This window comes from Stegostoma tigrinum, chromosome 2 (assembly GCF_030684315.1).
Source record: "Stegostoma tigrinum isolate sSteTig4 chromosome 2, sSteTig4.hap1, whole genome shotgun sequence".
NCBI classification, from domain to species: Eukaryota; Metazoa; Chordata; class Chondrichthyes; order Orectolobiformes; family Stegostomatidae; genus Stegostoma; species Stegostoma tigrinum.
Genome location: NC_081355.1, coordinates 8461025 through 8479839, shown reverse-complemented (window position 1 = coordinate 8479839; position 18815 = coordinate 8461025). Strand labels below are relative to the sequence as shown.

The following is an 18815-nucleotide window of genomic DNA, read 5'->3' as shown; positions in this document are numbered from 1 at the left end:
AAAGGCTTTGGGATTTTCCTTAACCATGTTTGCCAGCAATATTTCATGTTCTCTCTTAGCCCTCTTAATCCCTCGTTTCAGATTCGCTCTACATTCCCGATATTCTTGCAAAGCTTCATCTGTCTTCAGTCGCCTAGACCTCGTGTATGCTTCCTTTTTCCTCTTGGCTAGTCTCACAATTTCACCTATCATCCATGGTTCCCTAATCTTGCCTTTTCTATTCCTAAAGACAGTTTAGAATTGTTAAGGGCAAGATTGCTTCAGTGGAAAAGTTGAGTAAATGTTCCAGACCAGAAGTGTTTGGTTAAAACCCAAAAGGATTATTTGAAGCTCAGAAAATTTAAGCTCAGTTGTATGAATGTTTCAACAAGAGTGTTAGATTCTCAAGACTGAGAGTTGAAACTAAAGTTAAGCCATATACGGGTGATAAAGAAGGGAATTCTGTCTGTCATGAGTACTATAAAGGGGTTCTTTTGGGTTTAATGGGATTATATTTTTATAATTCGTTTCAAAATCTTTAGAGGTGTGTTTTAGATATTAATAAAGCAGTTCTGAAGGGTCTTCTTCGGAAGTGAAGTCTTTAGAACTAGACCCAAAACCTTAACTCTGGTTTTTCTCCACAGATGCTGCCAAACCTGCTGAGTTTCTACAGTAATTTCTGCTTTTGCTATATGTAAACAGTCAGTCAATTCTATTTTAGCATCACTAATTTATGTTTTATTGCTAAAATCAAATCGCAGTGTGCTTATGTTTCAGTGAGACCACCTTGTTAAAATGAAAAGTATGATCTATCAAGCATATTTCAGTTTGAGGTCTAACTTGTAAGGTAATAATATCAGGTAGGATCATTATACTGGTCAAAGAGCTTCCTTCATCTCTGGGAAGGTCAGTGCAAGACTGCAATGTAAAAGCAATGCTGTTAGAGTGTAAGATCGAGCTGAGACTTTAATCTTCAACAACAAAGTTTGGGCTACACTTTTGTCATCACCTTTGCCCCCAGAGAAACTTTCGAGTGGCAGCTTTTGCTTGTTAAATGTAGTTCTGCTAGCCTGCAGTGTTGGTACTGGTTATTTATATTCCACTGTTGTTGTAGAAATTGAGACTGTTGTCAATGAAAGTACTATTGTGAAGATGTGTTAAGAATAAGTGGGGTGATAAATATCTGCCTTTATCGTACAAGCATGAAAATCTTGGAAGAAAATGTTATATGTGACCTTCCAATGGTTGGTAATGCCACCAGAGGTGCACACATGCATTTCTAATAGGAAGTGTGTCAGATTCTGTTTTGATAAAGGTTTACAAATGCATACTTAACCATGCTGAGTAGGCAGATTACCTGATCAGGCAGCTTGCCAGGCAGGTTTTATGCCACCATTGCCATTCTTGAACACCACTCTCCAGCCTGTGGACTATTTCACGAGCTGATCACAATGCTAAATGGCCTGAGGAAGCCCACCCTTCTTTACCAGTGCTACTTAAAGAGATCAACAATTATCTACACGTTGGTTGCTGGATTATTTCTTCTGACTGTATGGTGTATATTATAAACTTTTGCATTGCCTATTCTTGCCTTAAGTTTCAGTAATTTACAGGGTCTGACTGGTATTTCAGTCCTTCTTCATTGATTTAGAAGCTTGTGCTGAAACAGATTGTTTCCTGACGTGGGTGGTCTGGTATGTCTTCTTCTTGGTATTGAACACCATTGGGAGAATGATAAGCAGACACACAGGGCAGGACAAGCTACTGGGAGGGAGAGGAGGACTTTTCAGCTGGGTTAGGAGGGTATATCCACCAAGGATCTATAGGGAGCAATACCCTTACCTCAATTTCAATGAGCTGAGATGTCTTCACTTTACTGAACAGGCCATGTTTGAAATCTGCCAATTAGTGCAGTTACAACTGCAGCCTCAGCTGTTAAGGTGATGAGCCTTTGCTTTTATACTGCTTTTCTGCCTCTTTCCAGGCTGTTTCAGGAACTGTCACCAAACATCTTGCAGTTTGCTGTATGTGAGGTCATTGAGTCTCTCAACACAGGGAGAGAGCTTCATCTCATTCCTTCTAACCAGAGATGAGCAGTGGAACAAGCACAAGTCTTTAAACAGACTGCAGCCTCACACATGAGCTGGGGTGCCATTGAATGCACATGCTTTGCATGAATTCAGCCATTTTCACTATCTATGGGGCCACTGAGGTAACTGTCCATTATCCAGACACTAGGATAACACAGTGTAGAGCTGGATGAACACAGCAGGCCAAGCAGCATCATAGGAGCAGGAAAGCTGACGTTTTGGGCCTAGACTCTTATTGGAACGTACACAGACAAGCACAGCAGGTCTGTATTAGGGCCCTGTTTCCACAGGGAATGCCACACCTTCAGCACCCTTGAATAACATTTCTGCTGCTTGCACCACTTTGGAGGAACCTTTAGGGTGGCATGGTAGCTCAGCGGTTAGCACTGCAGCCTCAGTGCCAGGGACCCAGGTTCAGTTCCAGCCTCTGGCGACTGTGCACAGTTTGCGCATTCTCCCCGTGTCTGCGTGAGTTTCCTCCAGGTGCTCCGGTTTCCTCCCAAAGATCAAATTTATGTTTTCTTTATTTCTGCATCTTCCTTGCAGGTAAGGAATCGATATGAAGCTGAAATGGGAGCAATTTTTTTTTGGACTTTTACTGCAGTGTGCGCTGAAAATGATGACAATGAAGCAGAAGTAGATGCCTTGGAGATGGAAGAAACCAGTACTGATAGTCAAACTAGGGATAGTAAATCTACAGTTCAGGTGAAGATTTACTTTGAATTACATCGCTAAAGGTGACAGATGGGATGTTTCAGTGGAGAAAAAGAACATAAAAGCAGAATGAAAATGGGACTGCATTTAAGGACGTGGAAAAATGAAAAATAGACACGGAGTTCCAGCCATTAACAGCCATAGTTTTAGTTCAAAATCTCCATCCTTCCTAATTTTCATGTAACTTGGATAAATAGGAAAAATATGCAGTCTGAATGTTGAGTTAACAAAAACTGAGTTCTAAAGTTTATCTATTCATTCCTGTGCGTATAAGGATAAAAGCACAATGCTACAGATGCTGGAAATCTGATACAAACAAGGAAAATGCTGAAGAAACTCAGCAAGCCTGACAGTATCTGTGGGGAAGGAAAGAGTTAATGTTTCAAGTCCAATATTATCTGGGTCAACAAGTTTGCAGACGACACGAAGGTTGGAGGTGTCGTTGACAGTATAGAGGGCTGTTGTAGGCTGCAGCGGGACATTGACAGGATGCAGAGATGGGCCGAGAGGTGGCAGATGGAGTTCAACCTGGATAAATGCGAGGTGATGCATTTTGGAAGGTCGAATTTGAAAGCTGAGTACAGGATTAAGGATAGGATTCTTGGCAGTGTGGAGGAACAGAGGGATCATGGTGTGCAGATACATAGATCCCTTAAAATGGCCACCCAAGTAGACAGGGTTGTTAAGAAAGCATATGGTGTTTTGGCTTTCATTAACAGGGGGATTGAGTTTAAGAGTCGTGAGATCTTGTTGCAGCTCTGTAAAACTTTGGTTAGACCACACTTGGAATACTGCGTCCAGTTCTGGTCGCCCTCTTATAGGAAAGATGTGGATGCTTTGGAGAGGGTTCAGAGGAGGTTTACCAGGATGCTGCCTGGACTGGAGGGCTTATCTTGTGAAGAGAGGTTGACTGAGCTCGGACTTTTTTCATTGGAGAAGAGGGGACGTAATTGAGGTATACAAGATAATGAGAGGCATAGATAGAGTTGATAGCCAGAGACTATTTCCCAGGGCAGAAAAGGCTAACACGAGGGGTCATAGTTTTAAGCTGGTTGGAGGAAAGTATAGAGGGGATGTCAGAGGCAGGTTCTTTACACAGAGAGTTGTGAGAGCATGGAATGCGTTGCCAGCAAGCAATTGTGGAAGCAAGGTCATTGGAGACATTTAAGAGACTGCTGGACATGCATACGGTCACAGAAATTTGAGGGTGCATACATGAGGATCAATGGTCGGCACAACATCGTGGGTTGAAGGGCCTGTTCTGTGCTGTACTGTTCTATGTGCAGGCTAGGTGGATGGGTCATGCTAAATTGCCCGTGGTTTATAGGGGGATGGGTCTGGGTGGGATGCTCCAAGGGGCGGTGTGGTCATTTTGACTGTAGGGAATCTAATTAATCTAATCTTATAGAACTCTGGGTTGGGGTAACAAGTGCAGTTGTTTGCAGCGAGCTGTGCAAACTGGTTCTTGAGGGCAATTATCTTTCCCACTATGTAAACATCAACAAGTTGAAGCGCAGGAAAGCAAGAAGTTAAGGTAGATTCTGTCTCGGCTGTGCATGATCAAACAATTAATAGCAATATCATTAACCACAGCTGCACCTTCCCACTTGCCAACAGCCCACACTCCTGACCTTTCCTCTGTCATTAATGTTGCATTGTCCCTTCCTGATGACAACTATAAAATTGACCAAACTGTGCACGTTCCAATCTAAAATATATTAATTCAAATATATGCCTGCATTCTTAGCACAGTCCTTACCAGTTTGATCTCATGACATTTGGGTGAAAATGTACATGAATTGTCTTCTTAATAAGAGCATTTCCAGGGAATAATAGCAAATTTAAGGGAGATAAATTACTGGCCTCTGGCTTGTTGATGGTAATTGGATAATTTTCCAGAAAGGCACATGATCATTGGTTTCAGTAACTGACTCAATATAGACTGTAAAGGAAAACTAGTGTTTGGCAATAACTGGAAAATATTTTCTGAGGAGGAACAATTTTTAGATTGCGAGATTCATCAGAATAGGCTGGGGCCTAGGAGACTGGTTCAGAAAGTAGATGGTGCCTTTGTGAAGTACTTAAACTAACCAGAATCAGAAATGCCATAATAAGTACTTCTACTGACTCCAGGGAACATATGACAGCTTTTACTAGTCACTACTTAATACATTTAAATGACAGAAATCAAGTTCGTTTACATTTGAAGAACAACCAAATAAACCATTCAGGAAATTCCTAAAAATGTTTTTATATGAATTCTACAGAAGAATTTAAGATAAAGTACTAGAATTACATATGTGTTTCAAGAGTTCAGACATAGATGCTAATTGTGAATCCCTTTTCAAGAATGGCATTGGATCAGAAAAGGTTTGACAGGATTCAGTAAAATGTCTTGGGACATCTATATGTATGGGAGCAAGAATATTGATCAAATGGAGAGAGGTGAAATAGTTATGGAGCACTGAAATTCAAGGCCATTTGGCCCATTAGGGGAGAAAGTGTGTAAGGGAGAGAACTTTTCCAAATGCATGTAAATCCTATCCCATAGAATCCTCTCCAACAACTTACCCACCAGTGACATGAGGCTGACTGGTCTCTAGTTCCTGGCTTTTTCTTACAGCCTTTCAAAGAAGTAGCACCACATTAGCCAACCTCCAATCTTCTGGCATCTCACCAGTGGCGGTTGATGATAGATATCTCAGCAGGGAGCGCAACAATCTCTTCCTTGGCTTCCCACAAATGTTCTGGGAAACACCTGGTCAGATCTTGGGTATTTATCTATCTTTGTATGTTTAAGACCTCTTGTACCTCCACTTCTGTAATATAAATGACTCGAGTCATCAATATTTATTTCACCAAGTATCCTAGCTTCCATGTCCTTCTCCACAATAAAGGCGGACAGGAAGTTTAATGTGTTTAGTATCTCACCCATCTCCACACACAAACGGTGACACTGATCTTTAAGGGGCGGGATTCTCTCCCTAGTTACTGCTTTGCCAATAATGTACTTTAGAATCTCTTTGCAATTCTCCTTAACTATTTGCCAAAGCTATCTCACGTCTCCTTTTTGCCCTCCTGAATTTCCTTCTTGCTGCCATTTTATACTCCAGGAATTCATTCGATCCCAGCTCTCTACACCTGATAACATGCCTGTTTTGTGACCAGAGTCTCAATTTCTGTAGTCATCCAGCATTCCCTACAACTACCAGCCTCATCCTTTGCACTAACAGGAACTTGCTATCTCTGAACTCCCTCTATCTCATTTTTAAGGATCTGCCACTTCCCAGCCATTGAACTGTTAAGAGAACATTAACCTGAGCTGAAGATGAACCCCTTATTTTTATAAAAATCATTAGATTTGGGAACTCTGATTATACCAGCATTTATTGTACATTCCCAAATACCCTTGAGACACTGGTGGTGAACTACCTCCTTGAATCACAGCAATCCAAGTATGGTAGGCACATCCACAATGCTGTTGAGGGAATTCCAGACTTTTGATCCAGTGAGTGTTAAGGAATGCCAATATATTGCCAAGTCAGGATTTTGGGGGTCTTTAAGGGGAACATGCAAGTGGTGGTATTCCCACACATCTGTGATTCTAAGTCAGGCAGGCCAGGTTGGGAAAGTGCTTTCTGAAAAACACAGGCAAATTGTGGATGCACTATCTACAAGGTGTATTGTAACCTGACCTTGATGGTGGAGGAAGTGAATTTTGAATGTGATGGGGATGCCAATTAAGCAAACTGTTTTTACGCTGCTTGGTGTCAAACTTCTTCAAGCAGAACCAATCTGGACAAAGATTATTGCGTCAGTCTTTTCTAGTTTTCTGACAGGCTTTGAGGTGTTACTCACAATGGGATTTCCAGCCTCTCAACTGCTTTCACAATATTATGATTGGTCTAGTTCAGTTTCTTATCAATGGTAAGCCCTAGAATATTGATTGTGAGCATTCAGTGATAGTAATGCCATCGAGAAGCTAGGGCAGAGGTTGGATTCATTTCTGTTAAGAGTTTAGTCATTGCTTGTCACTTGCCTACCAACTCAAGTCTGTGTTTAGATCTTAATATATTTAGACTGCTTATTAGCCTGTGGAGGTGCTGATGTTGGACTGAGGTGGACAAGGTCAGAAGTCACACAACACCAGGTTATAGCCCAGCAGGTTTATTTGAAAACAGGAGTTTCATTAGGTGTCGATTAGATAAGGATATATTAAACAAACCCACGGTGCTGTTAAATCTTTAATCAGTTAGCAGGTTTCAATTGATTAATATGTATATATAATATCCAAATTTCTTTCAAGTCACTGCCCTGAGAGAACTAAAGGATTTTTTTTTTCCACTGAAGAGGTAAAATTTTAGGTCAGACAATGCATGTTAGGTGAGAGACCTTGTTCAGAATTAGAGATAGACTGGCTTTATTTCTAAAGTAGGAATTTATAAAATGCCACTGTCTATAAATTGTGTTTTTTAAACAAAATAGAATGCATCTCCAAGTACAAGTTCACCCCACAGATTTACGTGTGTACTTGTGACTGCAAGCATACAAGAGGGACAGCAAACAACAATGGTCAAGGTAGAACGTTTGGCCTTTGTTGCATGTCCATTATCAGAGGAGTCCTGATTAGTATTGAACATGTGGAGTCATCACTGAAAACTCTCATCTCTAACCTTACAAAGGGAAGATCGTTGATGAGGTAGCTGAAGGTGATTGAGTGTATGACACTACAGAGGTCAAGGGGGCTTATGGTGTCACACCCATCTCAGGCCCAGCTAGTGACACCTACACACAGCGTATGAGTAGAACTATGCGGCAGTCACTCCTACAGATTCTGGCTTGAACATAGGCATCCGACAGATAGTATTCACTGGGCTAGGTTTTCAGTGACCTATGTTAAAGGAATAACTGGAGCATCCAAACAGAAGCAATCAAATATTACACTAAGATATACCACCTGCAGTTACATGCTGACATTCAGAAAATTTACAGTATAATTGATATTAAGGTGTTTGCAATTTTTGTTTTAAACAGCTTTAATTACCAATTCTGTTAAGGAAAAAATGTCAGTGTGAATTCATTCACATCACATATTCAATGCCCCTTTAAGTGGGATGACTGTATAACGTTGTGTATGAATGAAGCATCCTATAGAAAGATTATGGGAATTTTCAACCTGTTTTATTCAATCAACTTATACATATTTGAAATTACTAAGAGGAGTCAATTCCTTAAGCTACATATAAACTTAATATTGGTGCTCTAGTAAGTAAGTCACACACAAAAAGTGAAATAAGTCCAGTTTAATTCTGTTTCTACAACCGCATATATCCATTAAGCATCTGCATTGCAGGATACAATAGCTTTTTTTCGGGGGGGGGGGGGGGGCGGGATTTAAAAGAGGGATGGAGGAGTGTCCTCTCATTAAACTATTACAACCATTGCAGAAAAGACAGTTCTATTTAGCCTTCCCAAAAATTCCCAGGATGAAGCAATATAGATCAAACACATTTCATTTCACCTGTTTGCGTTTCTCAGCGTATTAAAAGTAACGCAAGTGGACTTTCATCTAATTTCACATTTTTTATACAAAAGCTACACAGTGTTACACTTCAGAATACAATTAAATCTATTATGAATTGGTGCTCTACACAATTACTTCAGTTATTAAAAATCGAGAACGGCTATAACATTGCCACTATAACTTAACGCTACAATACTATGTTAAAGGAATATCATTTACTGTTCTATTCTACTTCAAAGCAAGCTACGTCAGTACCGTTACAGAAATTTTTTAAAAAATAATAAAAAAGTTAACAGGCAAGGCTAGAGTTTTTAATAAGTTCAATCTCTTGATCCATCTTGAACGTTCTTCAAAAGTAGGTAGCCATTTTCAAATTCATTCCCTCCATTACTCCTCGACCAACGGACCAGAACAAAAAGTTTACTTTGATTGTTCCCACAGGAAACTCAGCTTTTTGTCAGTGTCAGGCACTTTCTGAGAAACTAGCCCACCCCTCGAGCCCTCTCAGCAATTCTACAGGCCAATCACAATGCAAGTTCATTCAGACAGTACAACTGCAGAAAAGAAAAGAAAAAAACTTACTTAACTATAAAGCAAACGTAAAATGATTAAAACGCCATTTAAAAAATTTGACCACAAGTACAAGTGGAAATTGCAATGGTCGCAAGTTAGCTAACAATTCATCCTTCTAAATGTTGTTCATACCTATTATGCAGATTCTATTTACAAGTCTGTATCAAACCAGGCCAGCTGATTACTGTCACCTGGGGGAAGCCCATCCATCAAGTCCTGGGCATGTCCAAGGTCTGGCAGACCATCAACTGGGTACTCCGCACCAGGGTGGTGACCACCCATATCATGCTCCATCATTGGATCAATACCCATGGTGTCTTGTCCATATCCGCCTGGATGGTAAGAGCGAAAGCTAGGATCTATATTCACAGAATAATGGCAGGGCAAGCAAAAAGGGGAATGGGTTAAGTGTTTGAAGGGTACAGGAAAGAACAATACAAAGTGGAATAAAATGAAAACAAATGAGAGGCATCAAAACAACAAATAAGTGAGAACATATTCATATTCTCCAGCTTTTAGTAGCTGTGCCAAGTGAAAAAGCATGTAAGGCCGAGGCTACGTTCATTACTCAACAGTTACTGCATTGTTCAAATAAAACAGCCCTTTCTTTTCTGAAGAAGCTGCAAAGGCATAAGGCACAATATTGTCAGCAGCATACCAGTGATGAAATAAACTATACAAGCTATATTCATGGCAGGCAGGCAAATTATTCAAAGATCAAGAATTGCTCTTACAAATAAGTATGAAAACTTGTGCTAATCACAAGGACTGTTAAAAAAGTCACATCCTTAGTTCAAGTCAGGAACTTGGTGTAACCTTTAAATCAGTTTTGAAACCATTCTCGCACCAGACATTTCAGATATACCAGATTTAGGAACCTATTTTTTGGAGACAAAGACTTCATACCAGCATACTAAATTACTCAATTTATATAGTACTATAAAACAATCTGTCCCCCAATTTTTGCTTTAACATTAACAGTCTAATTTTCCTCTTCATTTGTCTCCTTTAATTGCCAGCTACATTAACTGTTCAGTTTCTGGTGGTCACTGTTTTTAAGATTTCCCTGTGATGAATGCCCCACAACATTCCTCCAATTTGGCTCTATTCTCTCACAATTCTGTAGATTAAAAAGGTAATGCCACAGCCTACTGGAGTCATCGATCACAAATCACCTGGAATCTGGTAACATGACTAACACATGGACCTACCTGGCTTAACTGCTTAAGAGTTAAGTGTAACCTTAAAAGAAACACTTGTATTATTCAAGCAAAGCCAAAATACTTGAATTGATAATCAATGATAAAAATTCTAGCATGGTTACTCAGCTCAAATGCTCCAGCGTGGAATGAGGTAATTAAACTCATCAAGTTGCTACCAACCATCCAAAAAACTTGCCACCCAGACTCAACCTCCACCCTTTCCCATTAGCCCGCATTTACCATGGCTAATCCACTACTCTGCACATCCCTGGACACTATGGGGCAATTAGCACTGCCAATTCACCTAATCTGCACATCTAAGTACAATGGGAGGCAAGTGGAGCACATGGTTAAAAACCCTACACTGACAGAACTTGCAAATGCCAGTCATCCCAAGGCTGGGCTCGAACCTGGGTCCTGAGCTGAGGCAGCAGTACTAACCACTGAGCAAGCATGCATTTGTCTGAATATTGCAAAACAGCTTTATACTCAAGTGCTAGGTCCTGCAAAATGAAAATTTGGTACTACTCCACTGCTCAGATACAATGTTGTGACAGGTTGACCATAGACTAAAATGCAGTATTTTCTGTCTCTTAGCGTGCTCATGAGAGTCTGATTCTGGTGAAGTGTTGGAAATTGCCATTAGAGTGGCTCTTAATCAGCTGCTGCTTCCCAGGCACTGCAACACTTTCAATTTTTAAGCCAGTCATGAGTGAGGTGCCATATCATCCATTCTGAACCACGGGCCACATGAATTGAATGTAAAACCACACAGGAAAAAGTGGACCTACAGAAATCCTGCCCGAATAGCCTAAGCATCTAATTTCTTTCTGATAGTAAATTATACCAAAAGCACCAACTGCTAGAATAAAGTAGACGTACCATCTGGACGGTATCCAAGAGGTTCACCTTGGCCCCCTATATCAATTCCAAGATCTCCTGCCTGTGTAGAATAAAGTTGGAAAAATGGTGATTTGCCATTTCAGTATCAACTGCAAACTAACACAATGGAGAAATCTTAAAATCATATAAAATATTAACTTGCAATTTAAATATTTCAGTACAAAATTAACACTGGTGCATGTGATCTGTCCTGAGTAAGCTCACCTCATTCCATGTCATGGGCTCGGTTCTGAACAGTGAGCTGGTAAGCTCAACCGAGAGACGTTTTTTGTAATCCTGTGGTTTGTCTTCAGACATACGGAACAATACTGCTGCAGCATAGGTAGCTGTATAAACACAAGTTGAATTTCATTACGATTTATTCTTTTATCCCATCTGAAGTGCTCAAATGCCAGTTTCAAAAGTTTATCCACACGCGCACACTGTTAGGAGCAATCTGTGCCAAAAATATTCGGGATAAAGTAGTTCCATTGTAGAAAACAGTTTCTACAGTCCACACTGCAAAGTGTTAGGAGGCCCTACAGATGCTGACTGGAATACAAACAAAAATACTGGATACACTCAGCACATCTGTGGAGAAATAAACAGTTAACATTTCAAGTTGAGTGGTCATGAACCTAAGACAACTTACTGCCATGCCCCCAGCTTGCACCAAATTTTCTCAATCTCCAGTTTTTCCAATTTGATTGTGCTGGTAGTTCTTTGCCTTGCAATAACCCAAACCTTTACTTTAGCACCGGTACAGGCTTGATCACTTAACAGCCACAATGTTCTTGGCTCTACTGGTGGAGAGATGTGACCAGGAACTTAAAATATGGTCCATCTAGAAAATATGCCCCTCTGAACCATTTTGAAGATAATAACACATTAGATTTTGTGAAATTCCTCTAACTGCACATGTCAGGCAAGGTTTCAATCATTTTCCAACAAGCTATGCACAGACGAGTTTCATTATCATGCATCCATTACTCAGCAATCCAAATCTGCCATTTCACTACTCACCAACGCCTTCATTTCTCGAGTGTAGCAGCTCTGTGAGGGGTGCTGTGGCCCCTTCAGCCTCAATAGCTTCAGCTGCTTCCTTATCCTGAGCCAATTCACACAGTACACCAGCAGCCACTCGTTGGATATTCTCAATTGGAGAGTACAGTAGCTACAAGAGAAAGCTTGAACTAAGCCCAAGTGGACTATCACATTTTATTAGAGAGCTCTACTGTACCTGATACAGGATTGAAGCTGGAATCTGATTTGCAAGCAATTCTGATAGCCATTTCCCAAATGTTACCAAACTTTCATGTAAGGTTTTTTTTAAAAAAGGCACAGCTAAGTAGTCAAATACAGAAACTGTCATTTCTAGCTACAAGGTAGGCCCAGAAACAATTTCTTGGGACACCTGCATCACTTTCTCAAACAAGTGCCAACTACGCACAATTGGCTTATGTAGCTGGATTGTTTTTAATTTTCATCAAATGATGATCTGGTCTGGTCTGAGGTGTGCATGAAACATCCTATAGTAGGATTTCAAAGAACAGGAGAATTGTCTGCAGTGTGGAGCAGTAACCATCCCCTAAATGAACACACTAAAAGGAGACTGCCTTGTCATCACCACATTTCTGTTCATGGAGCTTCATTTGTACAAAATTAGCTGCTACATTTTCTACATGATAGAAACTACTTCAAGGGAATTAAATTAGTTGTTAATTGCACTGGGACCTCCAAAAGTTATGAACAGTGTTACAGAAATGCAAATTTTTAATCTAGATTTCAAGGTTAAGTGAAAACAATAGGACCATGCTCATAAGTACAGCACTAGCTTGAAATCAGTGGCTTAATTTTAATAGTATTGTTAATAATGGGACTAAGTCAATAGCTCCAGTGGTAACTACAAATTCACTATAACAGTTCAGGAAAAAGAGTTTATGGTTGATGTCATTTGAGAACAAAACCTTAGCAAATTCCTCAGTTACTGAAGTAAAATTGCTCTGATTGCCTTACACAGGAAAACACTGGTGGGAGGGAACACAGATGCATCATATTATTGGGACAGGCTTATTATAACAGTCGCTCTTTTCCTATTTACAGCCCTAACCAAAGGACAATTAGAACTGGACAAACCAAAAAAGCTAATTTAAAACAAAATGTGTACATCAGCTAAAGATTCAATGAGTTTACACATACATAGCTGAGATATGCAGATCAAGGTGGTTACGGGTTTAATTTTGTGTCTGTGCTGAATCAGTTGATGTCAAACAGCTTGGGTTAAGGAGGGGAATATATTGGCCAAAATACTCAATTTCAGATTAGTTTGGAGCAATAGTTACCAGAAAGGACAGTAGAAAAGTTGGAATATCATTTGAGAATACAATCAGGTTGAGTTTAACATGGTCTTTAACAACTGACCCTTTCTCTACCCCTTCTTCCCTTTCTGGTCAAGTGTATGCAAACCGTGTGCATAAGCAATTTAAATGGCCAGTTGGGCAAAGTGCCAGAGGCCTCTGTAGATTTCATAATAAAAAGGATTAGAGCAAGAATCAAACAAAAACTCACCTGGACAAACAATGGAATGGTGTTGAGTCCTCTGATAACAATCCTGTTGTGAACATCACGTGCAAGAATATGAAGGGCTCCAGTGCAGCCTTCTACAATCTCCTCCATTCGCACTCCCTCCTAGCAAAGTTAGGGCAGATTTAAAATGCAGATTTTTCACTAGTTTCACCACTAAGGATAGTCCAGAATAAACTTACCACAAACTGCTGCTGCGTGCCTCCCATTGATGTACGACGCTGGGTGTCTTGATGTGCTCTAACCAACAACTGAACCAATCTTGGAATGGCGCCTTGCTCGCGAAGTGGAGCATGGTTAGCTGGACACAAAGCCAGATTGCGAATCAGACCAACAGTAGCCTGATAAACAGAGAAGTCATTGTAAGTGCTTGTGTTCCAGACTGATATGGTTTCAAATCCTTTAATACTAGGCCAGTTAGAAACAGGAAACAAATGCTGGCCTTGCCAGCAACAAAAACCCTGGAGGAACACAAAAAATAAACGGATGTTTCAAAAGATTCAGTGTTACTCCTGAACTATCACTAGAATTGTGTTAGATTTGTCTGACACAAATCAATGTTCTTTGGTTCTTGAGTGGTCTCCTTTATGATTTGATCAGATTTCATACCCAGTAATTAAGGGCCCAACTTGTACACTGTCTTTTGAGTTGCCATATAGTAATCTACCATCTTAGCCAGGTTACAGGAAACATTTATTTACATTTTGAACAAACAATGGAAACTATTTCCTAATGAGCAATTCTGCTACACAGGCATAAGTAAAAGACATTTAATATTTAATGTTCTTACCAGGAAAGATCAATTATCAAACAGCATTAAGATCCAGCAAGATCACGCCAATACGAAATGAGGAGAAGGGGAAAGAAGATCTGTAATCTGAGTGTTTTAAATGTGGAAGCTCCATGTATCCATTTTTAAATCAATGACAAATTCATTGCCTTTCTTTTTAAAAAAAGGGAAGGGACACTGCCGAAGGATTAGAAAAAAAAGTTCACATTTTTTCAAACTCATTACCATCCTCAGTTGAATCGAAAATATATGTCATGCAGTCTTACCTTAATCAAAGGCCAGTGTGACGGTGGGTGCAGGAGTTTAACCACTACAGGTAGCCCATAGTGGAGTCGCACAGCATTTTGGGCCATTTCTGCATCCTGATGCCTGCTGGTCAAATGACGGAGGGCACAAATGGCAGGTTCAGTGATGTCTTCTCTGTCACCAGCTCGGAGGACAGTGCGCACCAAAGCCTCAATACCACCAACCTGGCAGACCATCATCTTGTTTTTATAGTTGTTACACGTCAGGTTAGAAAGTATACCAGCTGCGCATGTCACAACGTTAATATCATCTGACCCTAGAAGCTGCACAAGAGTTCCTAGCAGACCTTCCATTCCCTCCTAAAGTAGAAAAGGAAGCAGTATTTAAGTGCCTGAAATAAATGAATACGATTCTCACTGCACTGTTTTGAATTATTGTACAAAATAAGCAAATCTGATGCAAGCAATAGATGCCAACATACTAATAATGCCAGTTACTCTAGATATAAATCCAGATCCAAATGAACTAGTTAGATGTTGTTAATGCTCCAAAACAGCATCGCCAAACTAGTGCAGATATTTCTGAATAAAAACATTTTAATTAATGCAGTAACAGTTTTGAAAAGCAGAAGTGCACCACGGCAACAGTGATTTCTTTTCCCCAGTGACTAAGTCTGGTACATTTCTCTCTCTTATCCCCCCTCACTAAAATTAACAGATAATTACCTGCTTAGTTGCAGCATCTGACAGGTTTCTCAGGGTCCAAAGACAATTCTGAACAAGTCGTTGACTTGGATCTGTAAGATGCAGTCCAAGAGCCTGCATTCCACCTGAAAAGTAGTGGAAGGCAATTTAGAATTTGTCTATTAACCTGAAGTCACAGGACTATGTCCAGAGGGAAACAAACACTCACCAGCTTCCACTATTGCAGGTTTGTTACTGGAGCAGACAGACAGCACTTTCAGTACACGGCTGGTGGTCCACAACAACTTCTCGTAAGTATAGGTCCTCATGATATTGACAAGTGCCTGGGGTCCTCCACTTGCCAAAATGATCAACTAGAGAATAAACAGTTCTTTTAGCACAAATGAAGCAAACAGAGTTGACTGCAAGATTTATTCCTACAAATCAGTTACCTTGCTTTCTTGGTTACCATAGGCCAATATCTGAAGACAATCTGTTGTGATAGCCAAAAATTTGACATTGGTCTTATTTAGCAAGGCAACCATTTTCTGCAGCCCACCAGCTAGACGCACTGCCATCTTGGCTCCCTCCTGGTGCAACAACAGGTTGTGAAGGGTTGTTATGGCATAGAACAGAACAGAATCCACTGGAGACCTACAAAAATTGTAGGAAATTGATTCACTATTCAATATACATCTAATTAAATGCTGCAAAATCACCTGTGAAATAAATCTTCCAGCTTCAACTATTAAAAGCATTTGAGGCCAGCTCATTAAAGTATTACTTTTTCCAGTGAAGGTTCAAACCATCATACAGCTAAGGTGATTAACATTTTTCTTTACACATCAGCCATGAGGAAATTCAGGTCAAACAAACACTCATTTCCTCCCGAGTGTACTAGCAGTTGGCCTCTACTCTTTTGCCTGTAGAGACTCTCAGGTACAAACCAATGTTCCGTCATTTCCATGGTATTGCACAATAGAGTTAGTAAATCAGTTCTTGGCACCTCTGAGGAGCAGAGAAGCATGAAGAGTTAACAAAAGAACTCAAACTGCAGAGACATTCAATATGAAATGACACCAATCCAAAGTCTCAATACCCACCCAAGCATTTTCACCAGGGCAGGGATGCCTCCAGATTTGAAGATAGCTAGCAATCCTTCACGATGGTGAGACAGGTTATGTAGAGTTCCAGCAGTGCAGCGTGCAGTCTCCACATCACTGGTATTCTGCATGGTACGGACGATAGCAGATACCATCTGAGGAGAGCGCATAATGGCATGACGGGAGGCTTCTTTTTTTGACAGCTGATGAACCATCACAGCAGCTTTGTTTACAACAACCTAAACCAGAAGTGGAAAGGAGAAAATAGAAATGTACAGAATATCAAACCTAGAAAAGTGTCAGTAGCAAAGCCTGACATTCTCATTAGTTAGAAGCTAACAAAACAGCACCAAACCTTAACATCAGATGTAAAATTGCTGTAGCCACTACACCTGTCAAACCTTGACAGGTTGTAAGACTTATCAAATATTTAAGCAATAAACCTTGCGACGATGAAAAAATAGATATTTGAAATATTTTAAGTTATATTATGGAAGTACCTGATCCTCATCATTGAGTAGTTTTGTCAGTTCTGGGATAGCACGGGTAGCCAGTTCTGCATCATCCTGATAGTTGATTAGGTTAACAACAGCATGCTTCAGCATCTGAGATGGTTCGGCCAGGCGCTGAACATTAGTTGGATGTGCAGCGTCAAACTGTGTTGACGGGATCTGCATTCCTTCATCCAGTGTTTCAGGAAACATTGCGGCACGAACCCGCTGGGCTCTGGTCATAGCATATTGTCCATCAATATCTAATAAACAAGATAATCAGGAAAATAATGCAAAGAAAATGCAGAGATAAAAATCACTTTAATATAACTTCATGAACATTTCTGTAATCAGGGAGCAATAGTATAATAGTTAATTTACTGGATTAGCAAAAAGAGTTCTAGGCTAATGCTCTGGGTATGAGCTCAAATTTCAATGAAGATAGTGAGGCTTAATTTCAATTAATAAATACTGGATTATAAAAATAATGGTGACGATGAAACCTTTCTAGATTGTTGCAAAACAACACCAAGTTCACCAATGACCTTCAGGTATGGAAATCTGCTGTCCTCCGTGTGGCCCGCACATACCCACTGCAATATTATGGACTTTGAGCTATCTGAATTGCTAAGCCAATTCAGCTCTGTTAAGGGTAATAAGAAATGGGCAACAAATGCTGACCTTGCTAGCAAAGCCCACACACTAAGAATGAAAATTCAAGACTACTTTAAAGATTATGAATGAAGAGCATCAAGCATGGAGTCATTCTTCTAAATATATGTAGAGGGGGGGGAAAAAAAAAATCAATATTGTAGCTATTTCGCAGCACAAATTTATTAATGACTAACACATTCCAGTTTATTGCTGGAGTCCAAGCAAAGTCTGTAAAAATCTTAAGATACCTGAAAATCAGACTAACCAGTTACTTGCTCCGGTGTGAAAGACTGAGAGAAACCTTGCTCCCATTCATATAACACTTGACTGGTATCCACTTCTTCCTCTTCTGGGTTGCCTTTTCCACTCAGTGAAGGGGCTGTAGTTGTGGCTCCAGAGTGAATGCCAGAATCCAAATATGATTGCTGCTGCCAGTGGCTGACCTGGGCTTTACGATCTGGCTCCATGGCCATGTCCAGTTCCATCAAATCAGCTATTGTCACGGAGAGAAAAGAATGACAGAAAATGAGTCTTTAAGGTGCATTAATTTATTCTGTGACATTCAACCTCCAATTCTTACACCCAGAATTCAGCACCAGCAGCCTTTTCACCTCCCTCACGCTACTATTATCTCAAGGCAAGAAAGGATATGGGCCTTCACTCTTTCCATTGCTCCTTGGTTATAATATCCAAAAATACGTGACTTTCCTCTGCTTACATGCACTTGCACTTCCTTTTTCAATCAATCAGTCCACATTGTCAAACTCCTTGTTTGACACCAGTGTCATATGGCGTAACATGTTCCAGCTCAGTATCAAGATGACTGAAGTCGTCATATTTTGAATTGCTGTAAACTGTCATTTGTTACCATTCAACCACACTTCCTGACTGGAACCAAAGACAACGCCTGTCAGCTCAGCATCCCATTCAAACCTGATCTGAAGTTCTAAGTCCATATAGTCCATCATAAAAGTCACCTTTCAATTCCACAACATCACCAGATTCTGCCCCGCCAGTAAGCCACTGACAAATCATCCATGTTTTTCATCTTCAGGTTCGACTATTCTGTAGTTCTCAGCAACCTCCCTTTTCCCACCCAACACAATACATTTACGTTTTAACAGTCATTCAAAACTGCTACACACAATCCTTCCCACACCAAGTTCTAATTATCCATCACTTCTTTCACCTTAGTGAAGTGGAGCCCAGAACATCAAATTCACAATCTAATAAACACGCCACTGTCATTTTGCAATATAAGCTCCACAAAACTCCACTACAGACACTTTGCACGCGACACT

General features: G+C 40.3%; 1 protein-coding gene across 4 annotated transcripts in view; it reads right to left on the bottom strand.

Annotated features, from left to right (window-relative positions):
- Window positions 1–8071: 8071 nt before the first annotated feature.
- ctnnb1 (catenin (cadherin-associated protein), beta 1) overlaps window positions 8072–18815 on the bottom strand; it is a 36653-nt gene continuing 25909 nt past the window's right edge. For all 4 annotated transcript variants that reach the window (XM_048554664.2, XM_048554679.2, XM_048554672.2 and 1 more), the window contains exons 3-16: window positions 17780–18007; window positions 16870–17123; window positions 16370–16608; window positions 15719–15920; window positions 15496–15640; window positions 15309–15412; window positions 14604–14942; window positions 13730–13888; window positions 13533–13652; window positions 11988–12138; window positions 11190–11311; window positions 10965–11025; window positions 9013–9239; window positions 8072–8861 (exon numbers count right to left, since the gene is read on the bottom strand). In XM_048554664.2, coding sequence (XP_048410621.1) covers window positions 9031–9239; window positions 10965–11025; window positions 11190–11311; window positions 11988–12138; window positions 13533–13652; window positions 13730–13888; window positions 14604–14942; window positions 15309–15412; window positions 15496–15640; window positions 15719–15920; window positions 16370–16608; window positions 16870–17123; window positions 17780–18007 — 2333 coding nt within the window. In that variant the 3' untranslated portion in view covers window positions 8072–8861; window positions 9013–9030. The remainder of the gene's footprint in view (window positions 8862–9012; window positions 9240–10964; window positions 11026–11189; window positions 11312–11987; window positions 12139–13532; window positions 13653–13729; window positions 13889–14603; window positions 14943–15308; window positions 15413–15495; window positions 15641–15718; window positions 15921–16369; window positions 16609–16869; window positions 17124–17779; window positions 18008–18815) is intronic.